Source organism: Coffea arabica, chromosome 11e (genome assembly GCF_036785885.1).
Source record: "Coffea arabica cultivar ET-39 chromosome 11e, Coffea Arabica ET-39 HiFi, whole genome shotgun sequence".
NCBI classification, from domain to species: Eukaryota; Viridiplantae; Streptophyta; class Magnoliopsida; order Gentianales; family Rubiaceae; genus Coffea; species Coffea arabica.
Window position 1 is genome coordinate 54,334,782 of NC_092331.1, and position 21,688 is coordinate 54,356,469.

At 36.2% G+C, this 21,688-nt stretch overlaps 1 protein-coding gene across 7 annotated transcripts; it reads right to left on the reverse strand.

Moving 5' to 3' along the window:
* Positions 1–295: 295 nt before the first annotated feature.
* LOC113718550 (mediator of RNA polymerase II transcription subunit 23-like) lies at positions 296–20,699 on the reverse strand. Of its 7 annotated transcripts, none has more exons than XM_072072482.1 (22): positions 20,501–20,695; positions 20,095–20,367; positions 19,620–19,663; positions 17,875–17,974; positions 16,811–17,773; positions 15,915–16,149; positions 15,066–15,283; positions 13,950–14,154; positions 13,033–13,313; positions 12,240–12,323; positions 9,649–9,743; positions 9,200–9,362; positions 8,875–9,120; positions 7,800–7,970; positions 7,562–7,675; positions 7,322–7,447; positions 5,392–5,540; positions 4,675–4,915; positions 3,827–4,601; positions 2,766–2,947; positions 1,217–1,320; positions 296–1,121 (listed from the first exon to the last, which is right to left on the reverse strand). In XM_072072482.1, exons 2-22 carry the CDS (start codon positions 20,326–20,328, stop codon positions 920–922), a joined length of 4,932 nt encoding a protein of 1,643 aa, XP_071928583.1. In that variant the 5' UTR covers positions 20,329–20,367; positions 20,501–20,695; the 3' UTR covers positions 296–919. The 7 variants fall into 7 exon arrangements, 5 of the variants coding, with proteins under 5 accessions (XP_071928583.1, XP_071928587.1, XP_071928584.1 ...); XM_072072484.1 differs by having other exon boundaries at positions 709–1,121; positions 2,771–2,947; positions 20,501–20,656; XM_072072486.1 differs by lacking the exon at positions 19,620–19,663 and having other exon boundaries at positions 20,501–20,699.
* Between the last annotated feature and the right edge of the window lie 989 nt (positions 20,700–21,688).

The following is a 21,688-nucleotide window of genomic DNA, read 5'->3' on the forward strand; positions in this document are numbered from 1 at the left end:
CAAAGTCTCTTTTTGATTCATGATTCATATCACTTTATCAAAGACTCTTTTTGCATGTTTCTGCCTTCCTTCTTGACATTTTCATTAATTCCTCGGAAACATGCCTGGATTCTTGCAAAAGCACCTGATTTTGAAGAATGCAAGTGCATATTTAGCAAGAAATGTTCAAACACGACTGAGTTCTTGCAAAAGTACCTGATTTGTGTTGAATGCAAGTGCATATTTAGCAAGAAATATTCGCAACAGCAATCAAAAGTTCAACCTGGCCAAGATTACAGATGCGAGGAACACAGCCTTCTAGACCAGACCGAAAAGGTTTCCAAAAGATAATCATATGCACTGGAACAAGTTACAATTGTGTACAAAGAGGGTCAGCCAAGGATAAATTACCACAGGAAAGGAGTGCCGCTGATATGAAATAGGTATCCTTTGATCTTCATCTCTTTCTCCCAAGAAAGCAAATGTTACACCCAAATACTGTCCTTTTAATGCCAACCCTGCTCTTCTCCTCAACCCCTTTATATGTACAATCCTAAATTATAGGTGCGAAGGAGAACATGGATCTCCATTGGAGTTCCTTTCATCTTAATCTTCACTGGGACAATGGCAAAGGAAATACTCTCCTCAGTAATGACACAAGACCTTGCAAGCGACTACAACTTGTGAAACTCAAAGTTTACAGGTTATTTGGTATATTGGGAAATATCATGATCAGCTCAAAAGTAATTTTTCCATGATATCAGATCCATCAATTTTGTAGCTTTACAAGATGCGCTTTTGTGCTAACATACATAAAGCACCAAGTATGAACAGATTCCAAATTCTAACACACACAGCTGAAACAGAGGTTTCAGCAACTCCATCGCTCTTTTTGTATCTCAGATGACTTGGTGACCAGGAATGCAAACAATTCCACTTGTCAAGAGGTATTTTGTGCAAGCTTTGGGTGAGTTGCTGCATAAATGGAACAATTTACGTCTGTTTTTAAATGTGAAAGAAGGTGCTGCATGTCAGGACGTAAACTATCTGCTGCTCTTCCAAGAAGAGCCAAAACTTCTGTCCTGGGCTTGCTACTTGCTTGTACTGGCCCTGCCTGCCCCTCATAGTGAATAACATGATGGCTGAACAAAGCAATATATTATGATAAGAAGGCAATATTAATTTAACTTGTTTCTTGAGATGCCACTTAAGAAAAAACCAATGAAGACCAACTCACAGGAAGTCAATGAGATCTACTATTTCTGATGCTTCAACAGGAGCTAATGGTTGAGAATTCTTGCCAAAAACATCCACCATTATCGTTAACAGCAGTGACAATGTCTAGCACAATAAAGTGGAGATTATTATAGTTAAATAATAACAAATACAGTTCAATGCAGCAAAAGGAGATTGCTAATGGCAAAAAATTTGTAATCCAAAAAGAGGCAAAATTGTATATTCCAAGTGAACCTGAAAGAAGGAAAAAGGCATTCAATACTTTCCTCGAACAACTTTAATTCATCAAAATGTTATTCTTGAGCATTAAACATATTTAGAACATAGCATCTTGGACGGATATTACAAACAAGATAAGCTACACAGACAAGTAAGGAAGAAGTTTTTCTATGCCTCTGCTAACAGTTATGGTGGCATAATTGGGTAGACTCCTGATTTTCTCAAAGTACGTTGAGAGTTAACTAATAATGAACAAAATTAACAATGCAACAAGCCAATGGCAAGGTCACATAAGTAATAAGATGAATAATAGAATAATGTCCTCGTTAAGTGTTTAACATAAGATGGTCAGTCAACATCAACTAGCATATACATGTTCGTTTATCAATGTCAAAATCTCAACTATCACAAAGTGGAAGGGGGAGTGCAAAGAAATTACGAGCTGATAAAAACTCAGAATTAGACTCTTCAGTTATAATCTTATAAATCTATTAGATTTTACCCCTAAAAGGTTGTATTAAAAGTAATAAATGGCTCTACTAGATATGGACTCTCTCAAATCTTGCACCATAACTCTCCAAGTCCTGGGTCTGCCACTCACTAGACCATGCATACAATGTTATACAACTTATACAAGCATTCTAAATTTAAATTGCGAGTATAATAATAAATGGAGAAAAGAATTAGTGACTTCTACCTAGTATGCATGCCAAAAGTAGAGAAAAGTTTTTTGACTTTCATATGGAAGAGGGAAATAGTCATAGAAGGAAATGCCAACTTCTCCCTACAAAGTAAATATATTTTTCAGAATGACTTAAATAGACACCAAAATTTGCTAATTATGATTCATTTATATTTGAAAAGCTTTTACTTAATTGAGATCAAACTTTGTACCCTGGCTCTCTATAAGAAGCCCAAAGAAAAACAACAAAAAAAGATCTCTAAGGCTGGTAAATATAAAACTGGTAAATATTAACAAATGTCAGGCAGTAAATTTTCCATTCAGAAGTATGCTAAGCATTCCAAGCAATAAAATGTACAGACATATCTAAAAAGGCACATAATGGATACACAGATTTATATATCTATACAGAAAATGGCTTAAAAAATTGCAGTCAATAAAATCGAATCTCATTTCCTATATACAAGAGCGAAATAAACAAAAGCAGTAGCAACTGTTTACCCCAAGATTGGTTATTTAGTCATCATGGCTTTAAGCAGGTTCAAAAGATCAACTCAGTGGGGTTTGTGTATATATATATATATATATATAGAGAGAGAGACAGAGAGAGAGAGAGAGTATGTCCAGAACTATGAATGCCTATATGCACCTTACTGAAGAGGGGATGCGCATTGGCCAATCTTGGAAGCAGTGGACCCATAATACGAAATGCTATCCTCAAAACTGCAATCGATGTCACGGGTCTAAGATGCTTGATGATTAGGTGCGTGCCTTCTAGCCATTCTTGCGGAAGGTTACTAAAAAAAGAATGTAACAACGCCACAACATTACCTAGTGGGGAAAGGGCAATGTAAATAAATTAGAAATATAATTTGGACAAAATCATATATTATAGGTGGAATTATCTAACAGTAGCATAGATGAACAACAAACACTACTATTATTATTAGCAAACAAGATAATAAAAATCTATGCTTCTCTTCATTCAACTGACACTTGTACTTGGAAGTATATTTTGTTTCATGTAACATAGTTCCAGTCATTCCAGCAAACATCTATCCCCACCAACCACAGAGAGAGAGAGAGAGAGAGAGAGAGAAAGAAGGAACAAAACAATGTTTACTGAAGTGGAACGTTTGTTAGTTCGCCTAGTAATAGACTAATGACTACTGATATATCAATGACACAAACAACAATTGGCTTTAAATAATGCCACATCGTTATCCCAAAGGGAAAAAGATAGTCAGAAAGTACTAGTGCAATCCTTATTTCGCCCAACTGGCTCAACTCAACTTAGCAAAAGCATCACGACACTACATTCAGTCTGGAATAGCAGGAAATGGTGATAAGAGTCAAAGTGGAGGGATTTGAGCATGAACTTCAAATCCATACTGACATTTCAATCAAGGTTGTTTGGATTTAAACAAATCCCAAATCCCAGGTTGCTCGCAAATTGGGGTCATTGAAGCCAATTTCTAACCCTCAACGAACTTTTGGACATCATACTGCAAAAGGAATGCCCCTAAAAGTCTTCATACGATTTCAAATCCATGTTAATGCTAGAATCCTTGGGTAGTATTCACACGTGGCACAAGCTATGTTCTTTTACAAAATCAGAGTTGTAAGAAAAATCAAAAAGAGAACAAGAAAGAGAGAGGGTCGCCAACTATATCAAGAAAAGGCTCATGTAAAAGTTCAGAAAAAGAATACCAATAGCTGTAGAAGTGTTGTCTTGGGCAGCCCATGTTGGATCTAACAAAGCATAGCTAACAGCGGATTCAAGCTCACTAGCTGACCTTTTTCCATCAGTAAGCCACCAACATTCTTTTACAACACGTGCAGCTTCCATATACAATTGTACGTGAAACTCCGGAGGAAGTTGAGCCAGTAGAAGACCACAAGCTTGGATCAGTAAACATGACAATTGCTGGCATGTATAACCACTTCGCCAAATGAAATTAGATGTGTTCATTCCAGAGGGCGAGGAACTAGTTCTGGTTGGACCAAACGAGTCATTGCTTCCACCAGATGGAGAAGTTGGCAGAACAGAGCTTTGTCCACCAACACCAGGAGCTCCATGTACTCCATTGCTGGATTGGACCAGCGTTGGCTGTATGTGAACAACAATTTGAACAAGTGATGACACAACCTGGGATGCAGATATGGGAAGAGATAATATTTCTATCACTGCTGTTTCAAGTATCAGCTGCGTATATGTCCCAGGATCTTGGATTTGATAGAATGCTTTCTGGCCTTCAGATGCATTTGTTTGCCCAGGCTGTGCAGCTGCTTGAGTTTTATTATGTTGCATCCTGGCAGAACTAATGGAGACATCTCCAGCAGGTCCAAGCTTTGAAGAGTTACTCAGAGGAGGAATTACATGATTCGCCAGACCCAATAACAGAGTGGCAAAGTAATCCAGTGGTGGACAAATAGAAGCATTTGCTGAATTAATATGCTGGGGAAAGGATTCAGAAAATGGAATCTGAAAGTATTACCGTTGCAGAGTTAGAGGAAGACTAAAGGAAGAAATCAAAGAAAAAATGAAATATCATTACCTTCTTGACATCTAACACACTCAATATCCGCAGGATAAGCTTCCCAGGAAGATGACCATAGAAATATGCAAGTATATCACGAACAAATGTGAAATTTAAAGGATAATAATGCAAGAATAGATTATACAGCTGCAGAACTCTGTCAGCTGCATCTATAGCATCGTTTTCAATCAGTCTATATATGATTAGCGGAATCACTGGTAGCAAACGTGCAGCAATATCATCAAAAAATGTGGGAAATCTGCAAAGAAGAGTAGAGCCATTACAAACCTTAGTCTACAAATCCACTTGAAATTACTAGCATAAAGAAATAGGAAGAAATTGAAATGCAATACTGAAAAAATAGTTAAGTGGGTTCGAAATGACATGATATCACTAATCTGATCAGCAGATTCTGGTTGAAGCTGATGGTAAAAAGACTAGGTTCACCATAGTCAATCCTTTACAACATTCCCCAAATGGGTGAATATCTAGGTTGGCTAGCTTAAATTTGCGTAATGCAAATGCATCATGAAACTTGTGATTGTACAATCTAGAGTAACTTTTCCAGTTGACATGAAGTTCATCATTAATGTTGATGAATCCGCTGAGGTTTTACTTTAATCATTAGCTATAAGTCTCACACTCTTACTTGATTCACTTCCAACCCAGTCACAGAATCTAGAGCTTAGCACCTTCAGCAACTAACAATAATGTCTCTCAGAGTAAAAGCTTCACCTTTCCTTCCAAGAGAGATGATTCCCTAGAGCTTTTTGCAATTCAACACGCTTGAAAGTCCCGCTAAGAAGCCAATGCTCAGGCTGGCCACGATTCATACTGTACAATTTTACCCTCTGCTGGAGCTCTTTACTTTCCAGTAGACTCATCTGATTGCATTAACACAAACAATCGAAAAAGGGAAAAAATTAAGTGAGGTTGTAAATGGTTTTTCATCCAGCATTCTATGAGTAATCTGACATATAGAACCCATTTAAAATAATTAACTTCCTTTGAGACAAAATCAGATTTGTTTATGAAGATTTCCAACAGCTTTTGATGGAGAGGACCTGATTCTCACATTTAAGAGTATAGTTTCTTCCTTTTCCTTTGACTAGAAATTTACTTTGACATACCATCACAAGCAACATCATGACTAGTACAACTAGAATACAAGTCAAGATGAGTTCTGAACCAACATCCCAAGAGCCACAGGAAAGTTGCCATTGGCAGAATTCAGGCATTCTTGCACAGGCAAGAACAGATTCTTCGGAAAACAGAGCCAGCAGGAGGAAAAAAAATTAACAATCTTGTCCCAGACCTTTCACTAACACCAACACGTTAAACTTTTAGTGGTCCCTCTTACAATTATGACTACTGCAGTGAAATTTAAACGGAACAGGAAACTCAGCACACAAATGCCAATTTCATTACAAGTGTTAGTGGCTGATCTCCATCATCATTTTTTATTCAAACAGCAAAAAAAGGCATATAAGACAAACTAGAATGGTGGGAGATGAGTAAGAGCAACTTGAGACAGTCCAAGTTCTTGAACGAAACCATTTGGTGAAGAGGTGCAGTTCAAACCATGAAAGTAGCAGTGTATGAAAAAGTTGGACCTAGAGGAAAGTGACTAAAAAAATCCAAGGACTCAGACTGTCTGGTAGATGAACAGTATTAAAGTACGAGAGAAATGAAAAAATATGCTTTATCTAAAAGAAGAGATGGTGGAAGTCTCCAGATGGATGGAAGTTCATCACATCCACTTATGTAAATCATTTAACTGGATTGGATGGGGTAAAAGTTCATTACATTTGTCTTTGTAATTAATCTTCCCCCATTCAATGGAATCAATCTTCTGCATTTTTTAAAAAAAATGGTGGAAGTGTCTCCTTTAATCAGAATCAGCTGCCTTCAGAAGTCAAAATTACAATATAAATTTTTTTTTTTTTTAGAAGTTCCAGGAAGAAACAGTTTAAAACTAAAAGCAAAGAGAAGAAACTAAAAATGTTATTCCAGTAAAAGAAGAGTAACATAGGCCTTGAACATTGAATTCTATTCAACTAGGCCATATGCACACGTCCGTCTCCAAAGGAATTAACCAGAACCAGGTGACATCACATAAGGAGTTATTCACCTATCTTGGCATTAAAGTCATCAAAACTTTCAGTCCAAAGTATAACTTCACATGTTCAGCACAGTGTGTTTAAAGCTATAGTACCTGATCCAGATTCACCTTTTTATTGAGTTAAAGAATGTTAACCCAACAATATGTTCATCCCTATAAAAACATTTCTCAGGAATACAACTTGAATTAGCTCTATAACTAAGCCAAGACAGAAATCATAAACTATTATTGATTCAAGTTGGCTAATGACAGAAATCATAGAATGAGAAGTCACATCACCATAAGTTATAGTATGTTGCCAATTATGAGCTCTAGTTTTACCCAAAAATGGATATCTAAACCAGATTAGTCACAAAAATAAACATCAATACTCGAGAGCAAAATATCATCCCATATCCTTAGTAACCGCCACTGTCAATGTCATGGCTCGATATACAAATCAGAATGGTCATCTAGCAAATCCAATCCATATCATGATATACATACACAGAAACATGTAAATGCATCATTTAGTAGTCAGAGTATGTTGACAGACAAACATACCACAATCCGCAGAGAATGTGGATCATCATCACGGTCTATAAGCGCCAACAACAAAATGTCCAGAGGCAGTAGCTCATGGGTCCAAATAAAAAAAGAAAGGTTTGCACAAGCTTTTAGCATAAGATCCTGAAGGAGGAAAAATGGAAAATTAAGCTCATTGAGTAAAAATTTGCATCGCCAACAGAAAAATGTCAACGGAAAAGATGATGAAAATAAAGCGAAGCAAGCTGATAGAAAAACCTGTGGGGAATGTCCACGCTGTAGTTCCAAGTGAATGTGATGCAGTAGCACATCCACCATTGTGTATATATTTGCAGTTACTTCTTCTGGAGAAAATTCTCTTAAGACACGTCCCTGCATTCCTTAGTATGTGTTAAATGGAGAAGATTTAATCATAATAGGAAATACTGCCCATATGAATGCTAAAATTCTCCATCTTAACCAGAATGATGGATCTAGAAAGGGAGCTATGTCTTACAAGATTAGCACTGTTAATGCTCTCAGGATGTCCATGCATCAGCACCCAAGCACCAGCACACAGGTATTGACGATGTTGAGGGAAGCTATGGCTTATGTAAGTAACGACATAGGAAGGATCAGCTGACGGTGAAAGAAGCTGAGTGCATTGGTTAATCACTGTAGTTTCGGCCTGCCAATATTGAATTTAAGTATCAAGTCCCAGGATCCAACAAAAAGATATAACTATATATCTCTTGCCTGTATGTACTGGATTTTAGTTGACATTTTAGCCCCGAAATTCAAAATTCTAAATATGCAGTCAATGATGCAGTTTCACTGTTAGATTCAAGCACAAAACTGTTGGCTTGGAATTTAAAGATAATGTCAGCTCAGACCCTTTTTTATCCTGTCTGGCACTTAAAAACTTATAATACGTTGAAAATACTTATTTAGTGTCCTCCAAACTTGAACACTGGATTATCACTTCAACCAATTGCAAGTGTAACAACAGCTGCAAGTGGGGCATGAAAAAATATTTAATATTTATTTGTTAAACAAGTAAAACAAAGGATGGAATTACATTAAGTAAAGAGTCGAACAAGAAATATAAGACTTTGTTTCATGTAAATGGGCTTGATGACATAAAAACTTGCAACAACATTGGAATGCTGCAAAATATTCCTAAAACAATGCCCATCCCACCTCATTGATGTTGGGGGGGATTAATTGTGTTTGACAAGGATCATTTCTTTTGGCTTAATTTTACTAGACGCCAACTTCTTAGCATGCTCTACAGGAGGAGATAACCATAAAATTTTGAGAAGCCATAATTTCACCATGAAGTAGTTGTGCCTTGTTCCAACCTCCTATCCCAAATTCACAAAGCAATCTGTTCCAGGAGAGAATTCATTGAACGCCGAGACTAGTCTAACTAAATTCAGAAACAAATGAAAATTAAACAGCAGCATAAGGGACACAAAATAGTAACTTTTATGGAAAGGTTTTCATCAGTAAGGTGGAACCACCGCCAAATGCAACACATACACTGTCATATAGCCTGTAAAATTAAAGGAAGGAGGAAAGATGCAGTTTACCTGCTGCCATGCTTGGATCGCAAGGCCTCTTTTATCCATCCTCCCGGCCAAGGCATCACGTAGGACAGATGGAAAATAACGCAAAGTCTTCTCAGACCAAGCATGCTGACTAGTTGCCAATATTTGCTCCAACATTGTTGGAAGATATAGCAAATGATCGAAGTCTGTAATGCCACGTGTTTTAATAATGATCGCCAAACTAGTTATTGCTATTCGGTTTAAAGTTTCGGTAAAGTCGGTTGGACCCTGCAAAAGCTTACGTAGTGAAATTAAGTTTTCCTTTAGCAAAAAAAATTATGAAATCACTCAGAGCCATAATTCTTACCTTCCCTTCCCTCTTCACAAGAAAAAACTCCTTCAATGATAAGAGCAGATTCATGCACAAATTTTCCCCCAATCTGAAAATGCGATGATCTCCACGTTTCCCTTTTAGCGAAGAAATCATTTTTGTGATGTCATACATCAAATTTTTGCTCTTCCCTTGGTACCTGAAGAATTAAACAATGAAATTTTTTCCTCATCACCATTTAAATGGATTTACTCTGAGAAGCTCAACCAGTGGTAATCTAAACCAGCCCAGAGTTTGGATCGAGAGAAGAAATATTCCATTATCATGATGAATGACAGCCTATTATCTATTATTTTTGTTTTTTTAATCTATTAGTTTTAGTACAGTAAAGTCTTCTAGTTTCTTATAAGTAGCGCCAGTACAGAAAGGAAAATTGCTACCAATCAAAAGAAGAAAACAGAATTATACACAGGCTGCTTAATCACCTGTAAAGTGAAAGAAGGCGGTAGTTCAAAATCTCAAACAACAGAATGGAAGCACCAGGCTTTGTCAAAGTAGCAGTGTTCCTTTGACTCAAATGCTGTACTTGGCACAAAAAAACATGAAATGGTAAGTTATATAAGAAACTGGGGGAAGAAAAAAGAAAGAAACAGAGAGAATGTCATACAAGAAGCTATCATCCACTAAGCTTACCTACCCAAAGAACAAGAGAAGCTATCATCAAGACAACATACTAATCAAAGAAATCCAGTAAAAGTTGTTATGATGTGGACGATCTGATTATAAACAGAACTAAGGTAGAAATGCATTCTGAAATTTGAATCACCAAGCAAATAAAATGTGAAAACTTTAGAGGTCCAATGTCAAGTTGGTTAAACAATTGCTACCTAGAATTATGGTTCTCCACAAATCCAAGGCCCAGACCCAAGCACATCCATTGTTAGTTCTTCAATCTTCTAGTCTATGTGGTTTATAGCCAGGGAACCTTTTTGTGTTTAAAGTTCCACCAACTTCACGTTGGCCAGCTACAACTGACTGTTATTTCACTATAAACTCAAAGGCTGCTAAACCACAGTGCTCCTATGAAAAGGAATTGAGAAGCTTATGGTAACTGTTTACCTTCAGATAGATTTCTACCAGACAGAGAAGTTGCTATGAGAATAAGAACTAGTTATTAATTTCTTTCGAAAGTCAGGTCAGATATGTGTCAACCCTATAGATCGGATATCGTTTCCTCTATGTCACCTTAACCAAGGGCCTGACATTAATTCCAACTTGCTGGAACTGAATCCTTTCCAGAGGAACTGGCTTTCCGGCTATGTCCATTTAGGAAGCAAGATAGCATTAATCTTATCTAATTATCTGGAAGGCGGAACAGCAGAAACAATAGAACTAGCTATTTTTCAGATAGACCACTTCCAATAATCTACATTGCGAGGCTGTCATCTTGTTTGTATCTTTAGAGTCAACTTTATTTAACCTTAGGCCCATACAGGCTTCCACTTCTTTAGTTCCATAATAACATTGTGCTTGAACTTTTCATTATGATTCTAATCTTCAACAAGTTCAAAATCATCCAACTCTGAGACCCCAGATTTACATATGGGCATCTAAGTACTTCAGTAAATTCTGTTCCCATCCTTGAGGCGATCTCTATCACAACGATCTAGTTCTCCTTCCAAATACCTTAAGAAACTTCAAGTACTATGGTATTTATACCCATCAGTGATGCTGCCACGCTCAATGTGACTGCAGTTCAAAAATTATTGACTTTTTTATGATGAAAAGTTTAAATTAAATTAGTAGTGTCTATTTAATAAGCATACACAATTTTTTATAGCAGTACGTGTCAGAGATAGAAAACAAAAATTCTCTTCATTAGATAGGTAGTCATATAATTAGAGAGTTATTATTCTATGGATGATTTTTTTTTTTTTTGTTGAAAGTCATTTTTGGAGTTATAGCTTAAAGAGAGGAACTTTTAACCAAAAAAAAAACAAAACTAAAAAGAGAAGAGAGACCCTCAGATCAAACCTTTCTCTCCCTTCATTAATAGTAAGATTCAATTTCTATCATCCCATTCAGCTATAGCATGACATCAGCAATCTCTTTCCTGCTTTTTTAATTTGGTTGCAATCGAGGGAATGTAGAGCTCCAAATTAAACAGACCCCAGATACCATAAAAATCTAGGATAGCAGAAGAGAGAACATAAAAATGAAGAAAACTTTCATCATCATCTTCTTCTTCTCCTCTTTTTTTTGTTAAACTTTTTTTAGAATCTTAAGTTTACACATTATTGCAAATATATGTCAACATAGCCAAATTTCCATGGTATATTACGCTCCAAAGATCCAACAAGACCCAAAGAAGCCCAGTTAATAAGGAACCCTGATTATACAAAAATGTTTTCCATCTTAACAACATTAAATTGAATCAGAAGCCACATATCAGAAGTTAATCAGGCAATCACCAAGTTAGAAAGCAACTATATAAATCTATTCTTTATTGAAAAGGATTTCTTGGCCTCCACTAACGTACTACTAATTCCTATTCATAAGATTCTTTTACTATACCAAGAAAAAAGAAGAAAAATGAAGCACATAAAAGATAATTGAATGGTTATAATGCAACACTGTAAATTGTTGCAGTGTCTCTGTTATTTTAAATCGAACAGGACCAAATTTAGTCAGTTACCAATTTAAGCATCCCATACATGAAACCTAAGCTTATGTCTTCATTCTATGTTTAGCTTTTCCTGATAGCAATGAATAAACCTCAACTATCCTCAAACGTGCAACTTCAGAAGATGCAAAACAAAACATCAACAATTAGTTCACAGAAGAGAAGATTCAGTTGTACAAAACTGGAATTGAACTTATGCGGTACAATCAATAATAACTAGATTGTCACTGAGTCCTTCACGGTGATACAATTTTCTTCGTTTAGTAAATAAATTGAGGTAATATGTATGTACTATTCCTCATTGAACAAATCTGTACTGCTGAACTATAGAGTCAAAATCAGAAAAGTGGTTTATGAAAATGTAAACAGCAAGTCAAAAGGAAACGTAATTACAGTTAAGTGTGGACGGAACAATGAATGAGGGACAATCAGCAGCAATCTACAGTATGTTTCCACCATTGCAATGTTTGGGATGACCTGCATCAAAATCCTAAAGTCACAAAAAAAGAACTACAATTTATAATGTACTCATGGACCATTATTATTAGAAAGATAATTCTATAACAACGTTTTGAGACACTAACACTCAAATGCCACAAGCACCAGAAAAATAGTATTCCATCTGTCCCAAATCAAATGTCTTGCCTGGCCCATTGCAAAACTGAGTCCACTTTCCATAAATGGAAACTTGAAATTCCAAAATCCTCTTACCATCCGCATACTTTTTATACCTACAACTACAATAAGGAACCACATGTTCCCCATTATTCTTACATTTCAAATTACCAATGCAGTAAAACCCACGTCTACCACTAACTGCTTATACTTAATACTTGTGCCACATTAAAAGTAGGACATTCAATTAGGGATAGAGGGAGTAATCTGGTCTACTTCTTAGTAAAGTAGGCTACCAATTTTATTATAACATGTCAAATAGCATAAGACAAACAACTTTTTTACATAAATGAAAAGAAAAGAAGATGAGACACCCATACAATGGAGAAGCACCAATTCTTTGCAGATTCCCAAAGATAACCTCTTCTACTTATATCCTTGGCACCAGTTGCTCAATTTTGAATAACATCACTTATGTATAATGCTTGACTTGACAAACCTGAATTTACCTTATCCAAGGAAATAGTTCCATAAAGGTAGGAGAAAGAAGGCAAAAAACTAGATGGTTGACCTGTCCATTAAACATAGATTCTTCCATCTGAAATGTCAATTTTAGGCATAGGTTTATGGAGAACCCCGATAATAGTGATATTGGCAGTGGACTAACTTCCCGCATCACTGCAATTCGCTCATTAGCCTGCAGATTTGACCCTGGTAACAGCTCCGTAACTCCAGCTGATGCTAAATAATTCATCACTGATTCACAAGCTGGCTGTGCCATGGTGTAAGACACAACCCAAAACATACCAATCGATCTGTCATCCATATTCATATAATCCAGAGTCCGCTCACCTGAAATTTGATTACAATATGACCAAAAAAATGTTAGAAGAGAAAAAGAAATAATCAAAGTAAGTAAAATTAAACACTTCAAAATGTCAAATGGATGGTAAGTCAGTCAGTAAATGAAACAAGCATAAACATTCTTACTTGGTAAAGTTTACTATTTGCAACAAATTTCTGAAAATAATGGAAACAGATGGTACTTAATGTTCCTGGATAGAAATCCAAAGGGTATAGCAACCAAAAAAATCCAGTAAAACAGCAAACATGTATGAAAATAAAAATAAAAATAAAAATACCAAGACACATCTCTTTAAAAAAAGAAAACTATAAAAAGAACAGACAGAGTCACTTTTCAACCAATGACTCAGCTCTTCAATAATTTTAAAGAAGATTTCATTTGATCAAGGATGATTAAGTCATATTTTCAAAGAAGGACACATCCCAATCTCAATCCCCCACCCCTACTCCCAGCAACAACTGGTCCAATTAGGTGATTGTAGTACAGTAGCATATTCTCCTAACAAGACTTTGCCATGCAATTTTGTCTTTCATGATCGCAGGAGCTACAGCTAAAAGTTGTAGACATGATGAACTTTAAAAACTTCAAGTAAAGTACAAGCGCATTCTTGATCTGTTCACTACCTTTAGTTGTTTGTCTCCACCATTCATCGATTTGCTTTCCCTTCTGAAGCTGCTCATTGTTTAAGTATTCTCTGGTTGATGTATTCAACGACCAAATCCTCAAGTTCTGACAACTACTTACGAAGTCAAGCAGGATGCTTTGGGGATTATTTGGGTCAGAACTTGCCTCTTTATGAAATGAGAGAATTTTCCTCGTAATCTCAACCTGCCAGCAGAAAGCGGTTTACGAAATAATATAGAAAAACACCCTTAAACTAAAGGTCACAACAGGTTCTCTCATGATCATTGGATTATACTACTCAATCCACTCGACCATTTGACTTATGGCAAATCTATCCAACCTTTGGCCTACCTCTCAATCAGCATATCACAACCATGATACCTAAGCCACCCACTACTCTTTCTCTTCTATTTCCTTTACCTTTGAACCCCAAAGAACTTCCCCCAAACCCCTCCGCCCCTAAAAGTCCGAAAGCAGATTTCTCCTGTACACATGACCATCATCCTGTTACAAGCTTACTAAGTGCTCAACTCAAAGGGAAAAAGTACTCAACTCAAAGAACTAATGTCCACCCAACAGTAAGGATGCCAATATTCTATTATGCACTCCCACCCTCTGGTATGTATGAATGAGGATATCAAAATTACCTCTCATGTACTTTTGCACATAAGATTGGTACCATACATGTTTTGAACGTTTGTATTTGGGCAAATTCTTTTCTTCCTTCTAAAATAGACCACTAGACCAGGGCAAATTAAAGAACTACATTCTTAAAAAATCATAATCAGATCAAATTAAGATTCAGATATCCGCTGTTAGAAACTTTCTACATCTAGATTTCACATGTCCAGGCTTAAAGACTTAAATTCCAAAAAAAAATGATGGGAGAATCAGAGTGCTAACTCCTCTAAACAAGAAAAAAGATGACAAGTAGACATTTTCAATATTAAGATGAATAATAAATACATTTTTCGAAAATAATCAGAGCAAGATCAATGCAGTCCATGCATGGAATTAAGACAGAAGAAAGCTAAGTGATGGAATTAAGACACAAGATAGCCAAGTGATGGAATTAAGACACAAGAAAGCCAAGTGGCTCAAAAGTTTAAGACCACCTTTCTTGAGTCTGAATTTAAAGCATTCATTACTAGCTCAACCCGAATAATTTGAGTAAGCAACCATGTAACGTGGTTTGTCCTGAGGATATGCTGATCACCACCCTGAAGCCGAGAAACCAATTTGTCCACAAAGTCAACAAAATCAAGACATCCGTTTTTCGCAAGAAAAAAGAATACGTCTGAAAAGGTAAGCCACTCTTGCCAGCAATTTATCTCTGCCAAATAGAGTTAGAGCAGGGCAAAGTTAACAATTGGAAAAGAAAAAGAAAGAATAAGGTATTTTGAAAAAATTCAAAACAAAAGCATAAAAAAGAAGAAACAAATAGAAACAATTTTCATTAGATGTGGAAGGTGGGGAAACTATCTACAAATCCTATATTATCATTCAGGTGCCAGAGATTTGCTAACTGTTGGCTATAGAGCTATTTCATATAAGGACAGATAATTCACATCATTCATGCTGCTGACATGGTAAAGTAATGCAACTCCAATTCCAATCTTTTGTTTCCTTCCCGAAACATTTCTTTAGGTTCATTGTATAGGAAAATCAACACTACAAGTATCATGCTGGAGATCAAATAGATGTAAAAGTAGCCATCCAGAGATCAGGACATGCAACTGCAAGCATAAAAACAAAGCTAACGGACAGAGATTTACAAATTGCAGAAAAGTCCCCTTCCCACAACTCATAAAAAACTAATGATCAGTATCTCCAGTTCATGGCTTCAGAGATAAACTAACAGCATTTCTATCAGTAAAGTGCTTCTTTCATGTACCACATAATGTTGTATTGATCCCAGTTTAAAAAGAGAAAAACAGGTATAACATCAAGGATGAGAATATTGCCTGAATTTGTCAGCTTCAATAATTCAGCAATCCGATCAATTGTAGCCTCACTAATCATTTCAGCAGTAAAGACAGCACCAGGAGTTGGTGCTTGAGCTGGAAGCCTGTAACAGGGAGCTAGAAGAAGCACACGCTTCCACCAGTCAAGTGATGGTGTATTACGAAGAGCATGTCTTATGCAACGAAGAGCACGCTCCCAGTCCAAAGTTCCTCTCTGAATGGATACTGCAATATCCTAAATCGAGAAGCAAAATATTGAAAAGAAAGAAAGTGTTTCAACTCTCCTAATTCAGTTTCTGAAGACAAACCATTCTACAATTATACAAGAAAACCCTATTGACAATTCAAAACTTGACAGACAACCCTCATGGAAAAGTCCAGTTGAATCTAAGTGTCTTTTCTTGTTTCTTATTTTGTCTGACAATTCCAGTTTAAAACATTATCTTAAAACAAAGACACCTCGGTATGGCAGGTAGCTTTGCATGCACCTTTACCCGTTTTACCCTGGAGTATAAAACACATAGCAAGTAAAAAAATAATAATGGAAATAAGGAATCCACATTTTATATAAAAACAACTTAAAAGCATCTCAGATATATTGTCAATCAGTTTTAGTTGGCCTTTCGTGACCAGTATGTCCAACCAACTATACCATCAAGTATATTTTTTAAAATGGTCATCACAGAAAATCCAGAACCATAATCTTCTCAAGAAATTATCTACTTACCCAAGTAAAGTTGTAGGTTACATATTTGTACATTCAAGTTCTTGAATAAACTTCAATCAGTTTAACACTTTAGAAGAGTTCATACAGAAGGCAATAAGCTATTAAGCAAACAGAACACGAGGTCATCAAAGTTCATCATCATAGGAAAGAAAAGGTCATTATTGATTACCTCTCCATGCAGTGGTTCTCCAAGCACACTTGGGTATGTAATTGGTGGATATCTCATGTGAGTTGCTGCTTCACCTGACATGTTATTCATCGCCTGAGGAAAAAGCCTAGGAGTTCCAAATGTAGGACAATGAAGATGTTGATCCAACATTTGCATGTGCATGGCCATCATATCTCGCCTTTTGTGGATCTCCAAAATAAGTGTGAACAGTGCCTCATCATCTGGAATATTTTCTATGACCTGCAAGTTACTTCGCACAAGTTCATAAAAAGGTATACGGCATTTATCATCTTCGACTAACAGCCATATCACATCTAAACAACTATGGAGCCATTCAATCAGTGCCTTGTCAGGTTTCCAGTATCTTGCACTGTCAAATTCATCAATACCCTGCTGTTTTTGGTCCCAGTTGATAATCCAATTTAACAGATGAGAGAAAACATCAGCATGGGTAGATGGCTTTAGGTTAAATTTTAGGCTGATTAAGATTATCTTGCAACACAAGTGGCGCAAGTTGCTCATAGAATTGTCCCTTGTAATTAAGTTGATTCTTGAATTTGATTGTTGACCGCCACCAACATCAGGGGACTTCATTGGTGATTGTTCTGCAACTGATTGAGCTGGGGATCCAATACAGTGAACAGAAGGCAGAGGAGATGCAGGACTTGATGACTGAAAATTGGTGGGATTAGTAACCGTGCTGGAAGGTGGCAACACCCCAGACTGTGTTAAAGTCGCAGAAGAGACAGTAGCCCCTGATTGGCTTCCTTGACTGATTGAAACCTCCACAGAAGAAACTGAAGAGAGAAGAGATGGCAAAAAAGTATCCCAGTTTATGTAACTTATGCTAGAGAGACTGTGCAATGCAAAAAGAAGAAATTCTGCTCGGGGTGCGTGACTTCTACACTGAATAACCAGAGATATAAGAGTAGATTCTGTCAAAGCACGCAGTTGATCCTGGTCCTGAAGGAGATAACATATAAGATAAGTACAAGTCTGAATGCTAATGGGCCAGTAAAAGAAAAGGGATCACAAAGCATAAGTGATTTTAAACTTAATCTCACTTGAAATTGACTCAGTAGCTGCTCAAAATCTAACAGGAACTGTTCATTTCGAGGTGGCAGATCTCTATTGAGAGCACTAATGCGCTTCTGTGTCTTGTTCCTGTTTATCAATACAAATTGTATTTTAAAAATCAAGTGATAAAAGAATGTTTTCAAAAGTACTAAAACACTAACTTATGCCCTGATGCTAGCTAGAAGCTCACAGGATGGAAGAGGGTGATTTACAAGTTCTCATCCTTGCAAAATTACCATGCAATATTTGCAAGATTATACGTTACAGGATAAAATAAAATTTCCTTATGGCTACATGCAATATGCTCAATTTGCTATAATTCAAGTGATATAGAAATAAAAGAATGTGAGCGATTTTATAATTCAAGTGCTATAGAAATAAAAGAATAAGAGCGATTTTCAGGGTCCAGTTTAAGTCTATAAAATAATTGTGGAAAAAGTTGTCAGACTGAAGTATTTAATAAGTAATTTTCACTTTCTTGCACAATGATTTCTAACCTAGAATGCACCAGTTCCCTACCTTAAAAGCATTTGCAGGCAAATGAAACACTTATATTCTACTGCACAACGAAGTTTACCTAGAACAGACACCAATTCCCTATCTTAAAAGCAATTTGCAGACAAATGAAACACTTAAATTTTACTGCACAACAAAGTTAAATGAGCTAATAAATCAAAAAGTACTGAAAAAGATGTCAGGCCATAAACTAGATGTCAAATGCAAGTTAATTATTTGTATAACGTAAGTAATGATAAGCCAAATCTATTCCAGTTCCGGTTAACTAGGGACAACTTTGACCACTTACTGGAGACCTTGCATATAAGAACATCTCAAGTCTCACACCTAATATCAACCTCCTCGATTTGCAGTAAATAAAGTTGATGAGAGATGTTGATGGCCACCAAACAGCAACCAGAGAAATGTCTGAGAACCATCAAAAAGATAACATGCTACATGCTACCAAATGATGACTTTCACCTATTTTTCTTTTTTCCCAACTCAACAACAAATACAGCCTTTCACGATACAGAGAGAGAGAGAGAATCCTATCCCTCTGTCGTACATGTCTGATCATCCTTTTACACATCAAACAATCACATCATGTCTGGACTTGCCTAAAACCTGAGTCAACCAACCTTTCTAACTAGTACTGAGGCTTTATCTATCAGCCAACCCTGCATGCTTCCTTCCACTTTTACATCTGGACTTATCCACTTCCTGCAAATGACTGATGACTTCTAAACTAAATTAGTCCACCTAAACAATTAATCCTCCAACCAAAAACACAAAAGACTTGTAAAAATTGAAACTTAGGCCCACAAATGAGGCGCATCAATGGCACATCAACTCCTTTATGAACCAAAAATGATCTTAACGAAAAGACAACTATACAAAACATGTCAAACCTAACAAAAAGATTACAAGAATCTATAAAGAAAGGAATTTTTTATCACATCTTAACAACACATAGCAAAAAAAACCCCAAAGGTTTACCTAATTTTTCCTATAACAAATAAATAAATAAATGATGAAATAAACACGAACTCCAATCAGAAGAAACTACATCCAAGGCATGGAATACAATTATTATCATGATTTAACCAAGAGTTAGTTTTACAAATAAATAATCAACCTACTTCATTCCATACAGCCCTCGAAAATCAAAATAACTTCCATGTCAAACTTATCAAAACCCATGATTGAAACAAACTGCATAAAAGATTCTACATACGGTGGTTCCCGGGCTGATTCATCCGATTTTTGCTGTGCAGTTCTCTGCCAATAAAAACCCACAACACAAAAAATGAATCAAACACAAATCGTGCTGCACCATTGAAAACAGCAGATAGTAAACAAAAATCATAGATAAAAAACTGAACTTTATACTAATTTCTATCTTTCCTGAGCTTTCTTTCTCTGACAACTAAAACACTCGACACAAGAATGCAATCAAACATAATTAAGCAATACCACACAAATCAGAACATCAGTAAAGCAAGAAACAATATAAAAAACTTCAGCTTTCTACTGATACTATTTATCGTTCCTGAGCTTTCTTTTTCTGCCAACAAAAGCCCAAAATATGAAAATGCAATGAAACATCAAATTACGCAAAACCATAGAAAATAAAGCAAAAATACAGTAAGAAAACGGAATAAAAATTTGAACTTTATAACATTTATGTTTTGTGGGATTTGTTATCTTACTCCTAAGTAAAGATTGAAAAGGTCGACGATGGCTGGTCTGGCAGGGTGAAATTGAAGAGCCCTTGAAGTAGCAGACGTAGAAGAAGAACTGGGATTGTTTCTTTGACCATTCTGCATCTGCTGCTGCTGTTGTAGCTGCTGGTGATGGGCTGTGTTCTGGTCCATCATCATACCACTGTCCGAGGTTGTTGGGGTCTGATTCGAAACATTCCCACCCCCAGGAGTTCTAAACATGGTGGCTTTTCAAGAATTTGTGTATATGTTTCTCTTTCTCTGCAAAATTCAAATGTTTGATTAGCAAAATGAACGACTTCTACAAGAGTTTACACAGAGAATTTTACTCATTCGTTTTTTTTTGGGGCTTTTTTGGTGGGATTGGAGCTCGTAAAAGTGATGGGTTTAACACCTGATAAGGCTGGAACGGGAGAAATTTTTTTGGCTAATTAGACTTAGTACCCCGGAGTCTTAACCAAACTACAAGTCAGATTTTCAGGTATCTCCAAATTTCAAGCATCTCCTGTTAGAGTGTACAAAATAAGAAGGTAGAAATTCCTGAATGAGCATTCGCTGAAGTAGTGAATTGTCAAACTATCTAAAGAATGCCTAACTGAAAACCAAAAAAAAGAGTTAATCATATTTACCTCCGTTAAAGTTTTATTATACTACGAGTTAGGCCTAAAGTTTGATCAAATTACATAAATTTCCTTATCACAATTGCCCTCCATCTAGAGAAGGTATATAAAAGCAAAAAATTGTAGCTAGTAGGCAATTTAAATTTTTAACAATATAAATGAAAATATAAAATTGAAAGAATGAGAGGCGTAGAGGATTTTCAAAAAAAAAAAATACAAATACCAAAACAAAGAAAGAAAAATGAAAGAGGTGCTTAGTTCATACTAATAAATTAGATTCATATATAAAATATCAGTATGGGTTTTATACAAGCATTTTATTCTAATTAGTGCTTGGTAATATTCTTGAGAATGGTTATCAAATTAAATTGTTTCTTTTTTTTCCTTTTGTTCAACTGAATAAAATCTTCATGATCAACTTCAACTATGACAGGTATCTATCAAACTAGCAAATATGAATAACCAAGGAGTAATAAATCTGAACAGCTAGTTGTATGGTTTTTTTTTTTTTTTTTGTCGTAACCGCACATCTAGTCTAACCTAACCTACTCCTTCTCCTGCCTCGGGGGGAGGGGGAGAGAATCTACTCTATGGGGTGGTCCAACTGAACCAGGGGAACATGACGGGGACTGAACCACCATCAGACCAAATGGGTGCACCACACATCAGTATGAATTTAGAACCACCATCTAATTGTAAGGTTTAAGCGTGAATTAATTGATTTATTGTTCCCCTTAGAAGGACAATGGTTGTGGTGGAGATTGGAAATGTTTAGAAAAGGAGAATATGAGGAAAAGGTCAACAGGTGAGAAGGAAAGATATTTCATTGAAAGTGAGGCATAAAACGAGTAGTATGAGATGACTAGCAATAAAACGAGTAGTATGAGATAACTAGCAATAGAAGGGAAGTGAGGTTAGGAGTGAGAGAAGATGAGAGATAGGGGAAAGAAAAGGTGATAATA

Coding starts and splice junctions, on each gene's coding strand:
- LOC113718550 (XM_072072483.1), bottom strand. CDS start 20,328: ATGTTTAGAACTCCTGGGGGTGGGAATGTTTCGAATCAGACCCCAACA. Junction 7,971..8,874: donor CGATCCAAGCATGGCAGCAG/GTAAACTGCATC, acceptor CAATATTGGCAG/GCCGAAACTACAGTGATTAA. Junction 1,321..2,765: donor CGCATCCCCTCTTCAGTAAG/GTGCATATAGGC, acceptor TTATTGTGCTAG/ACATTGTCACTGCTGTTAAC.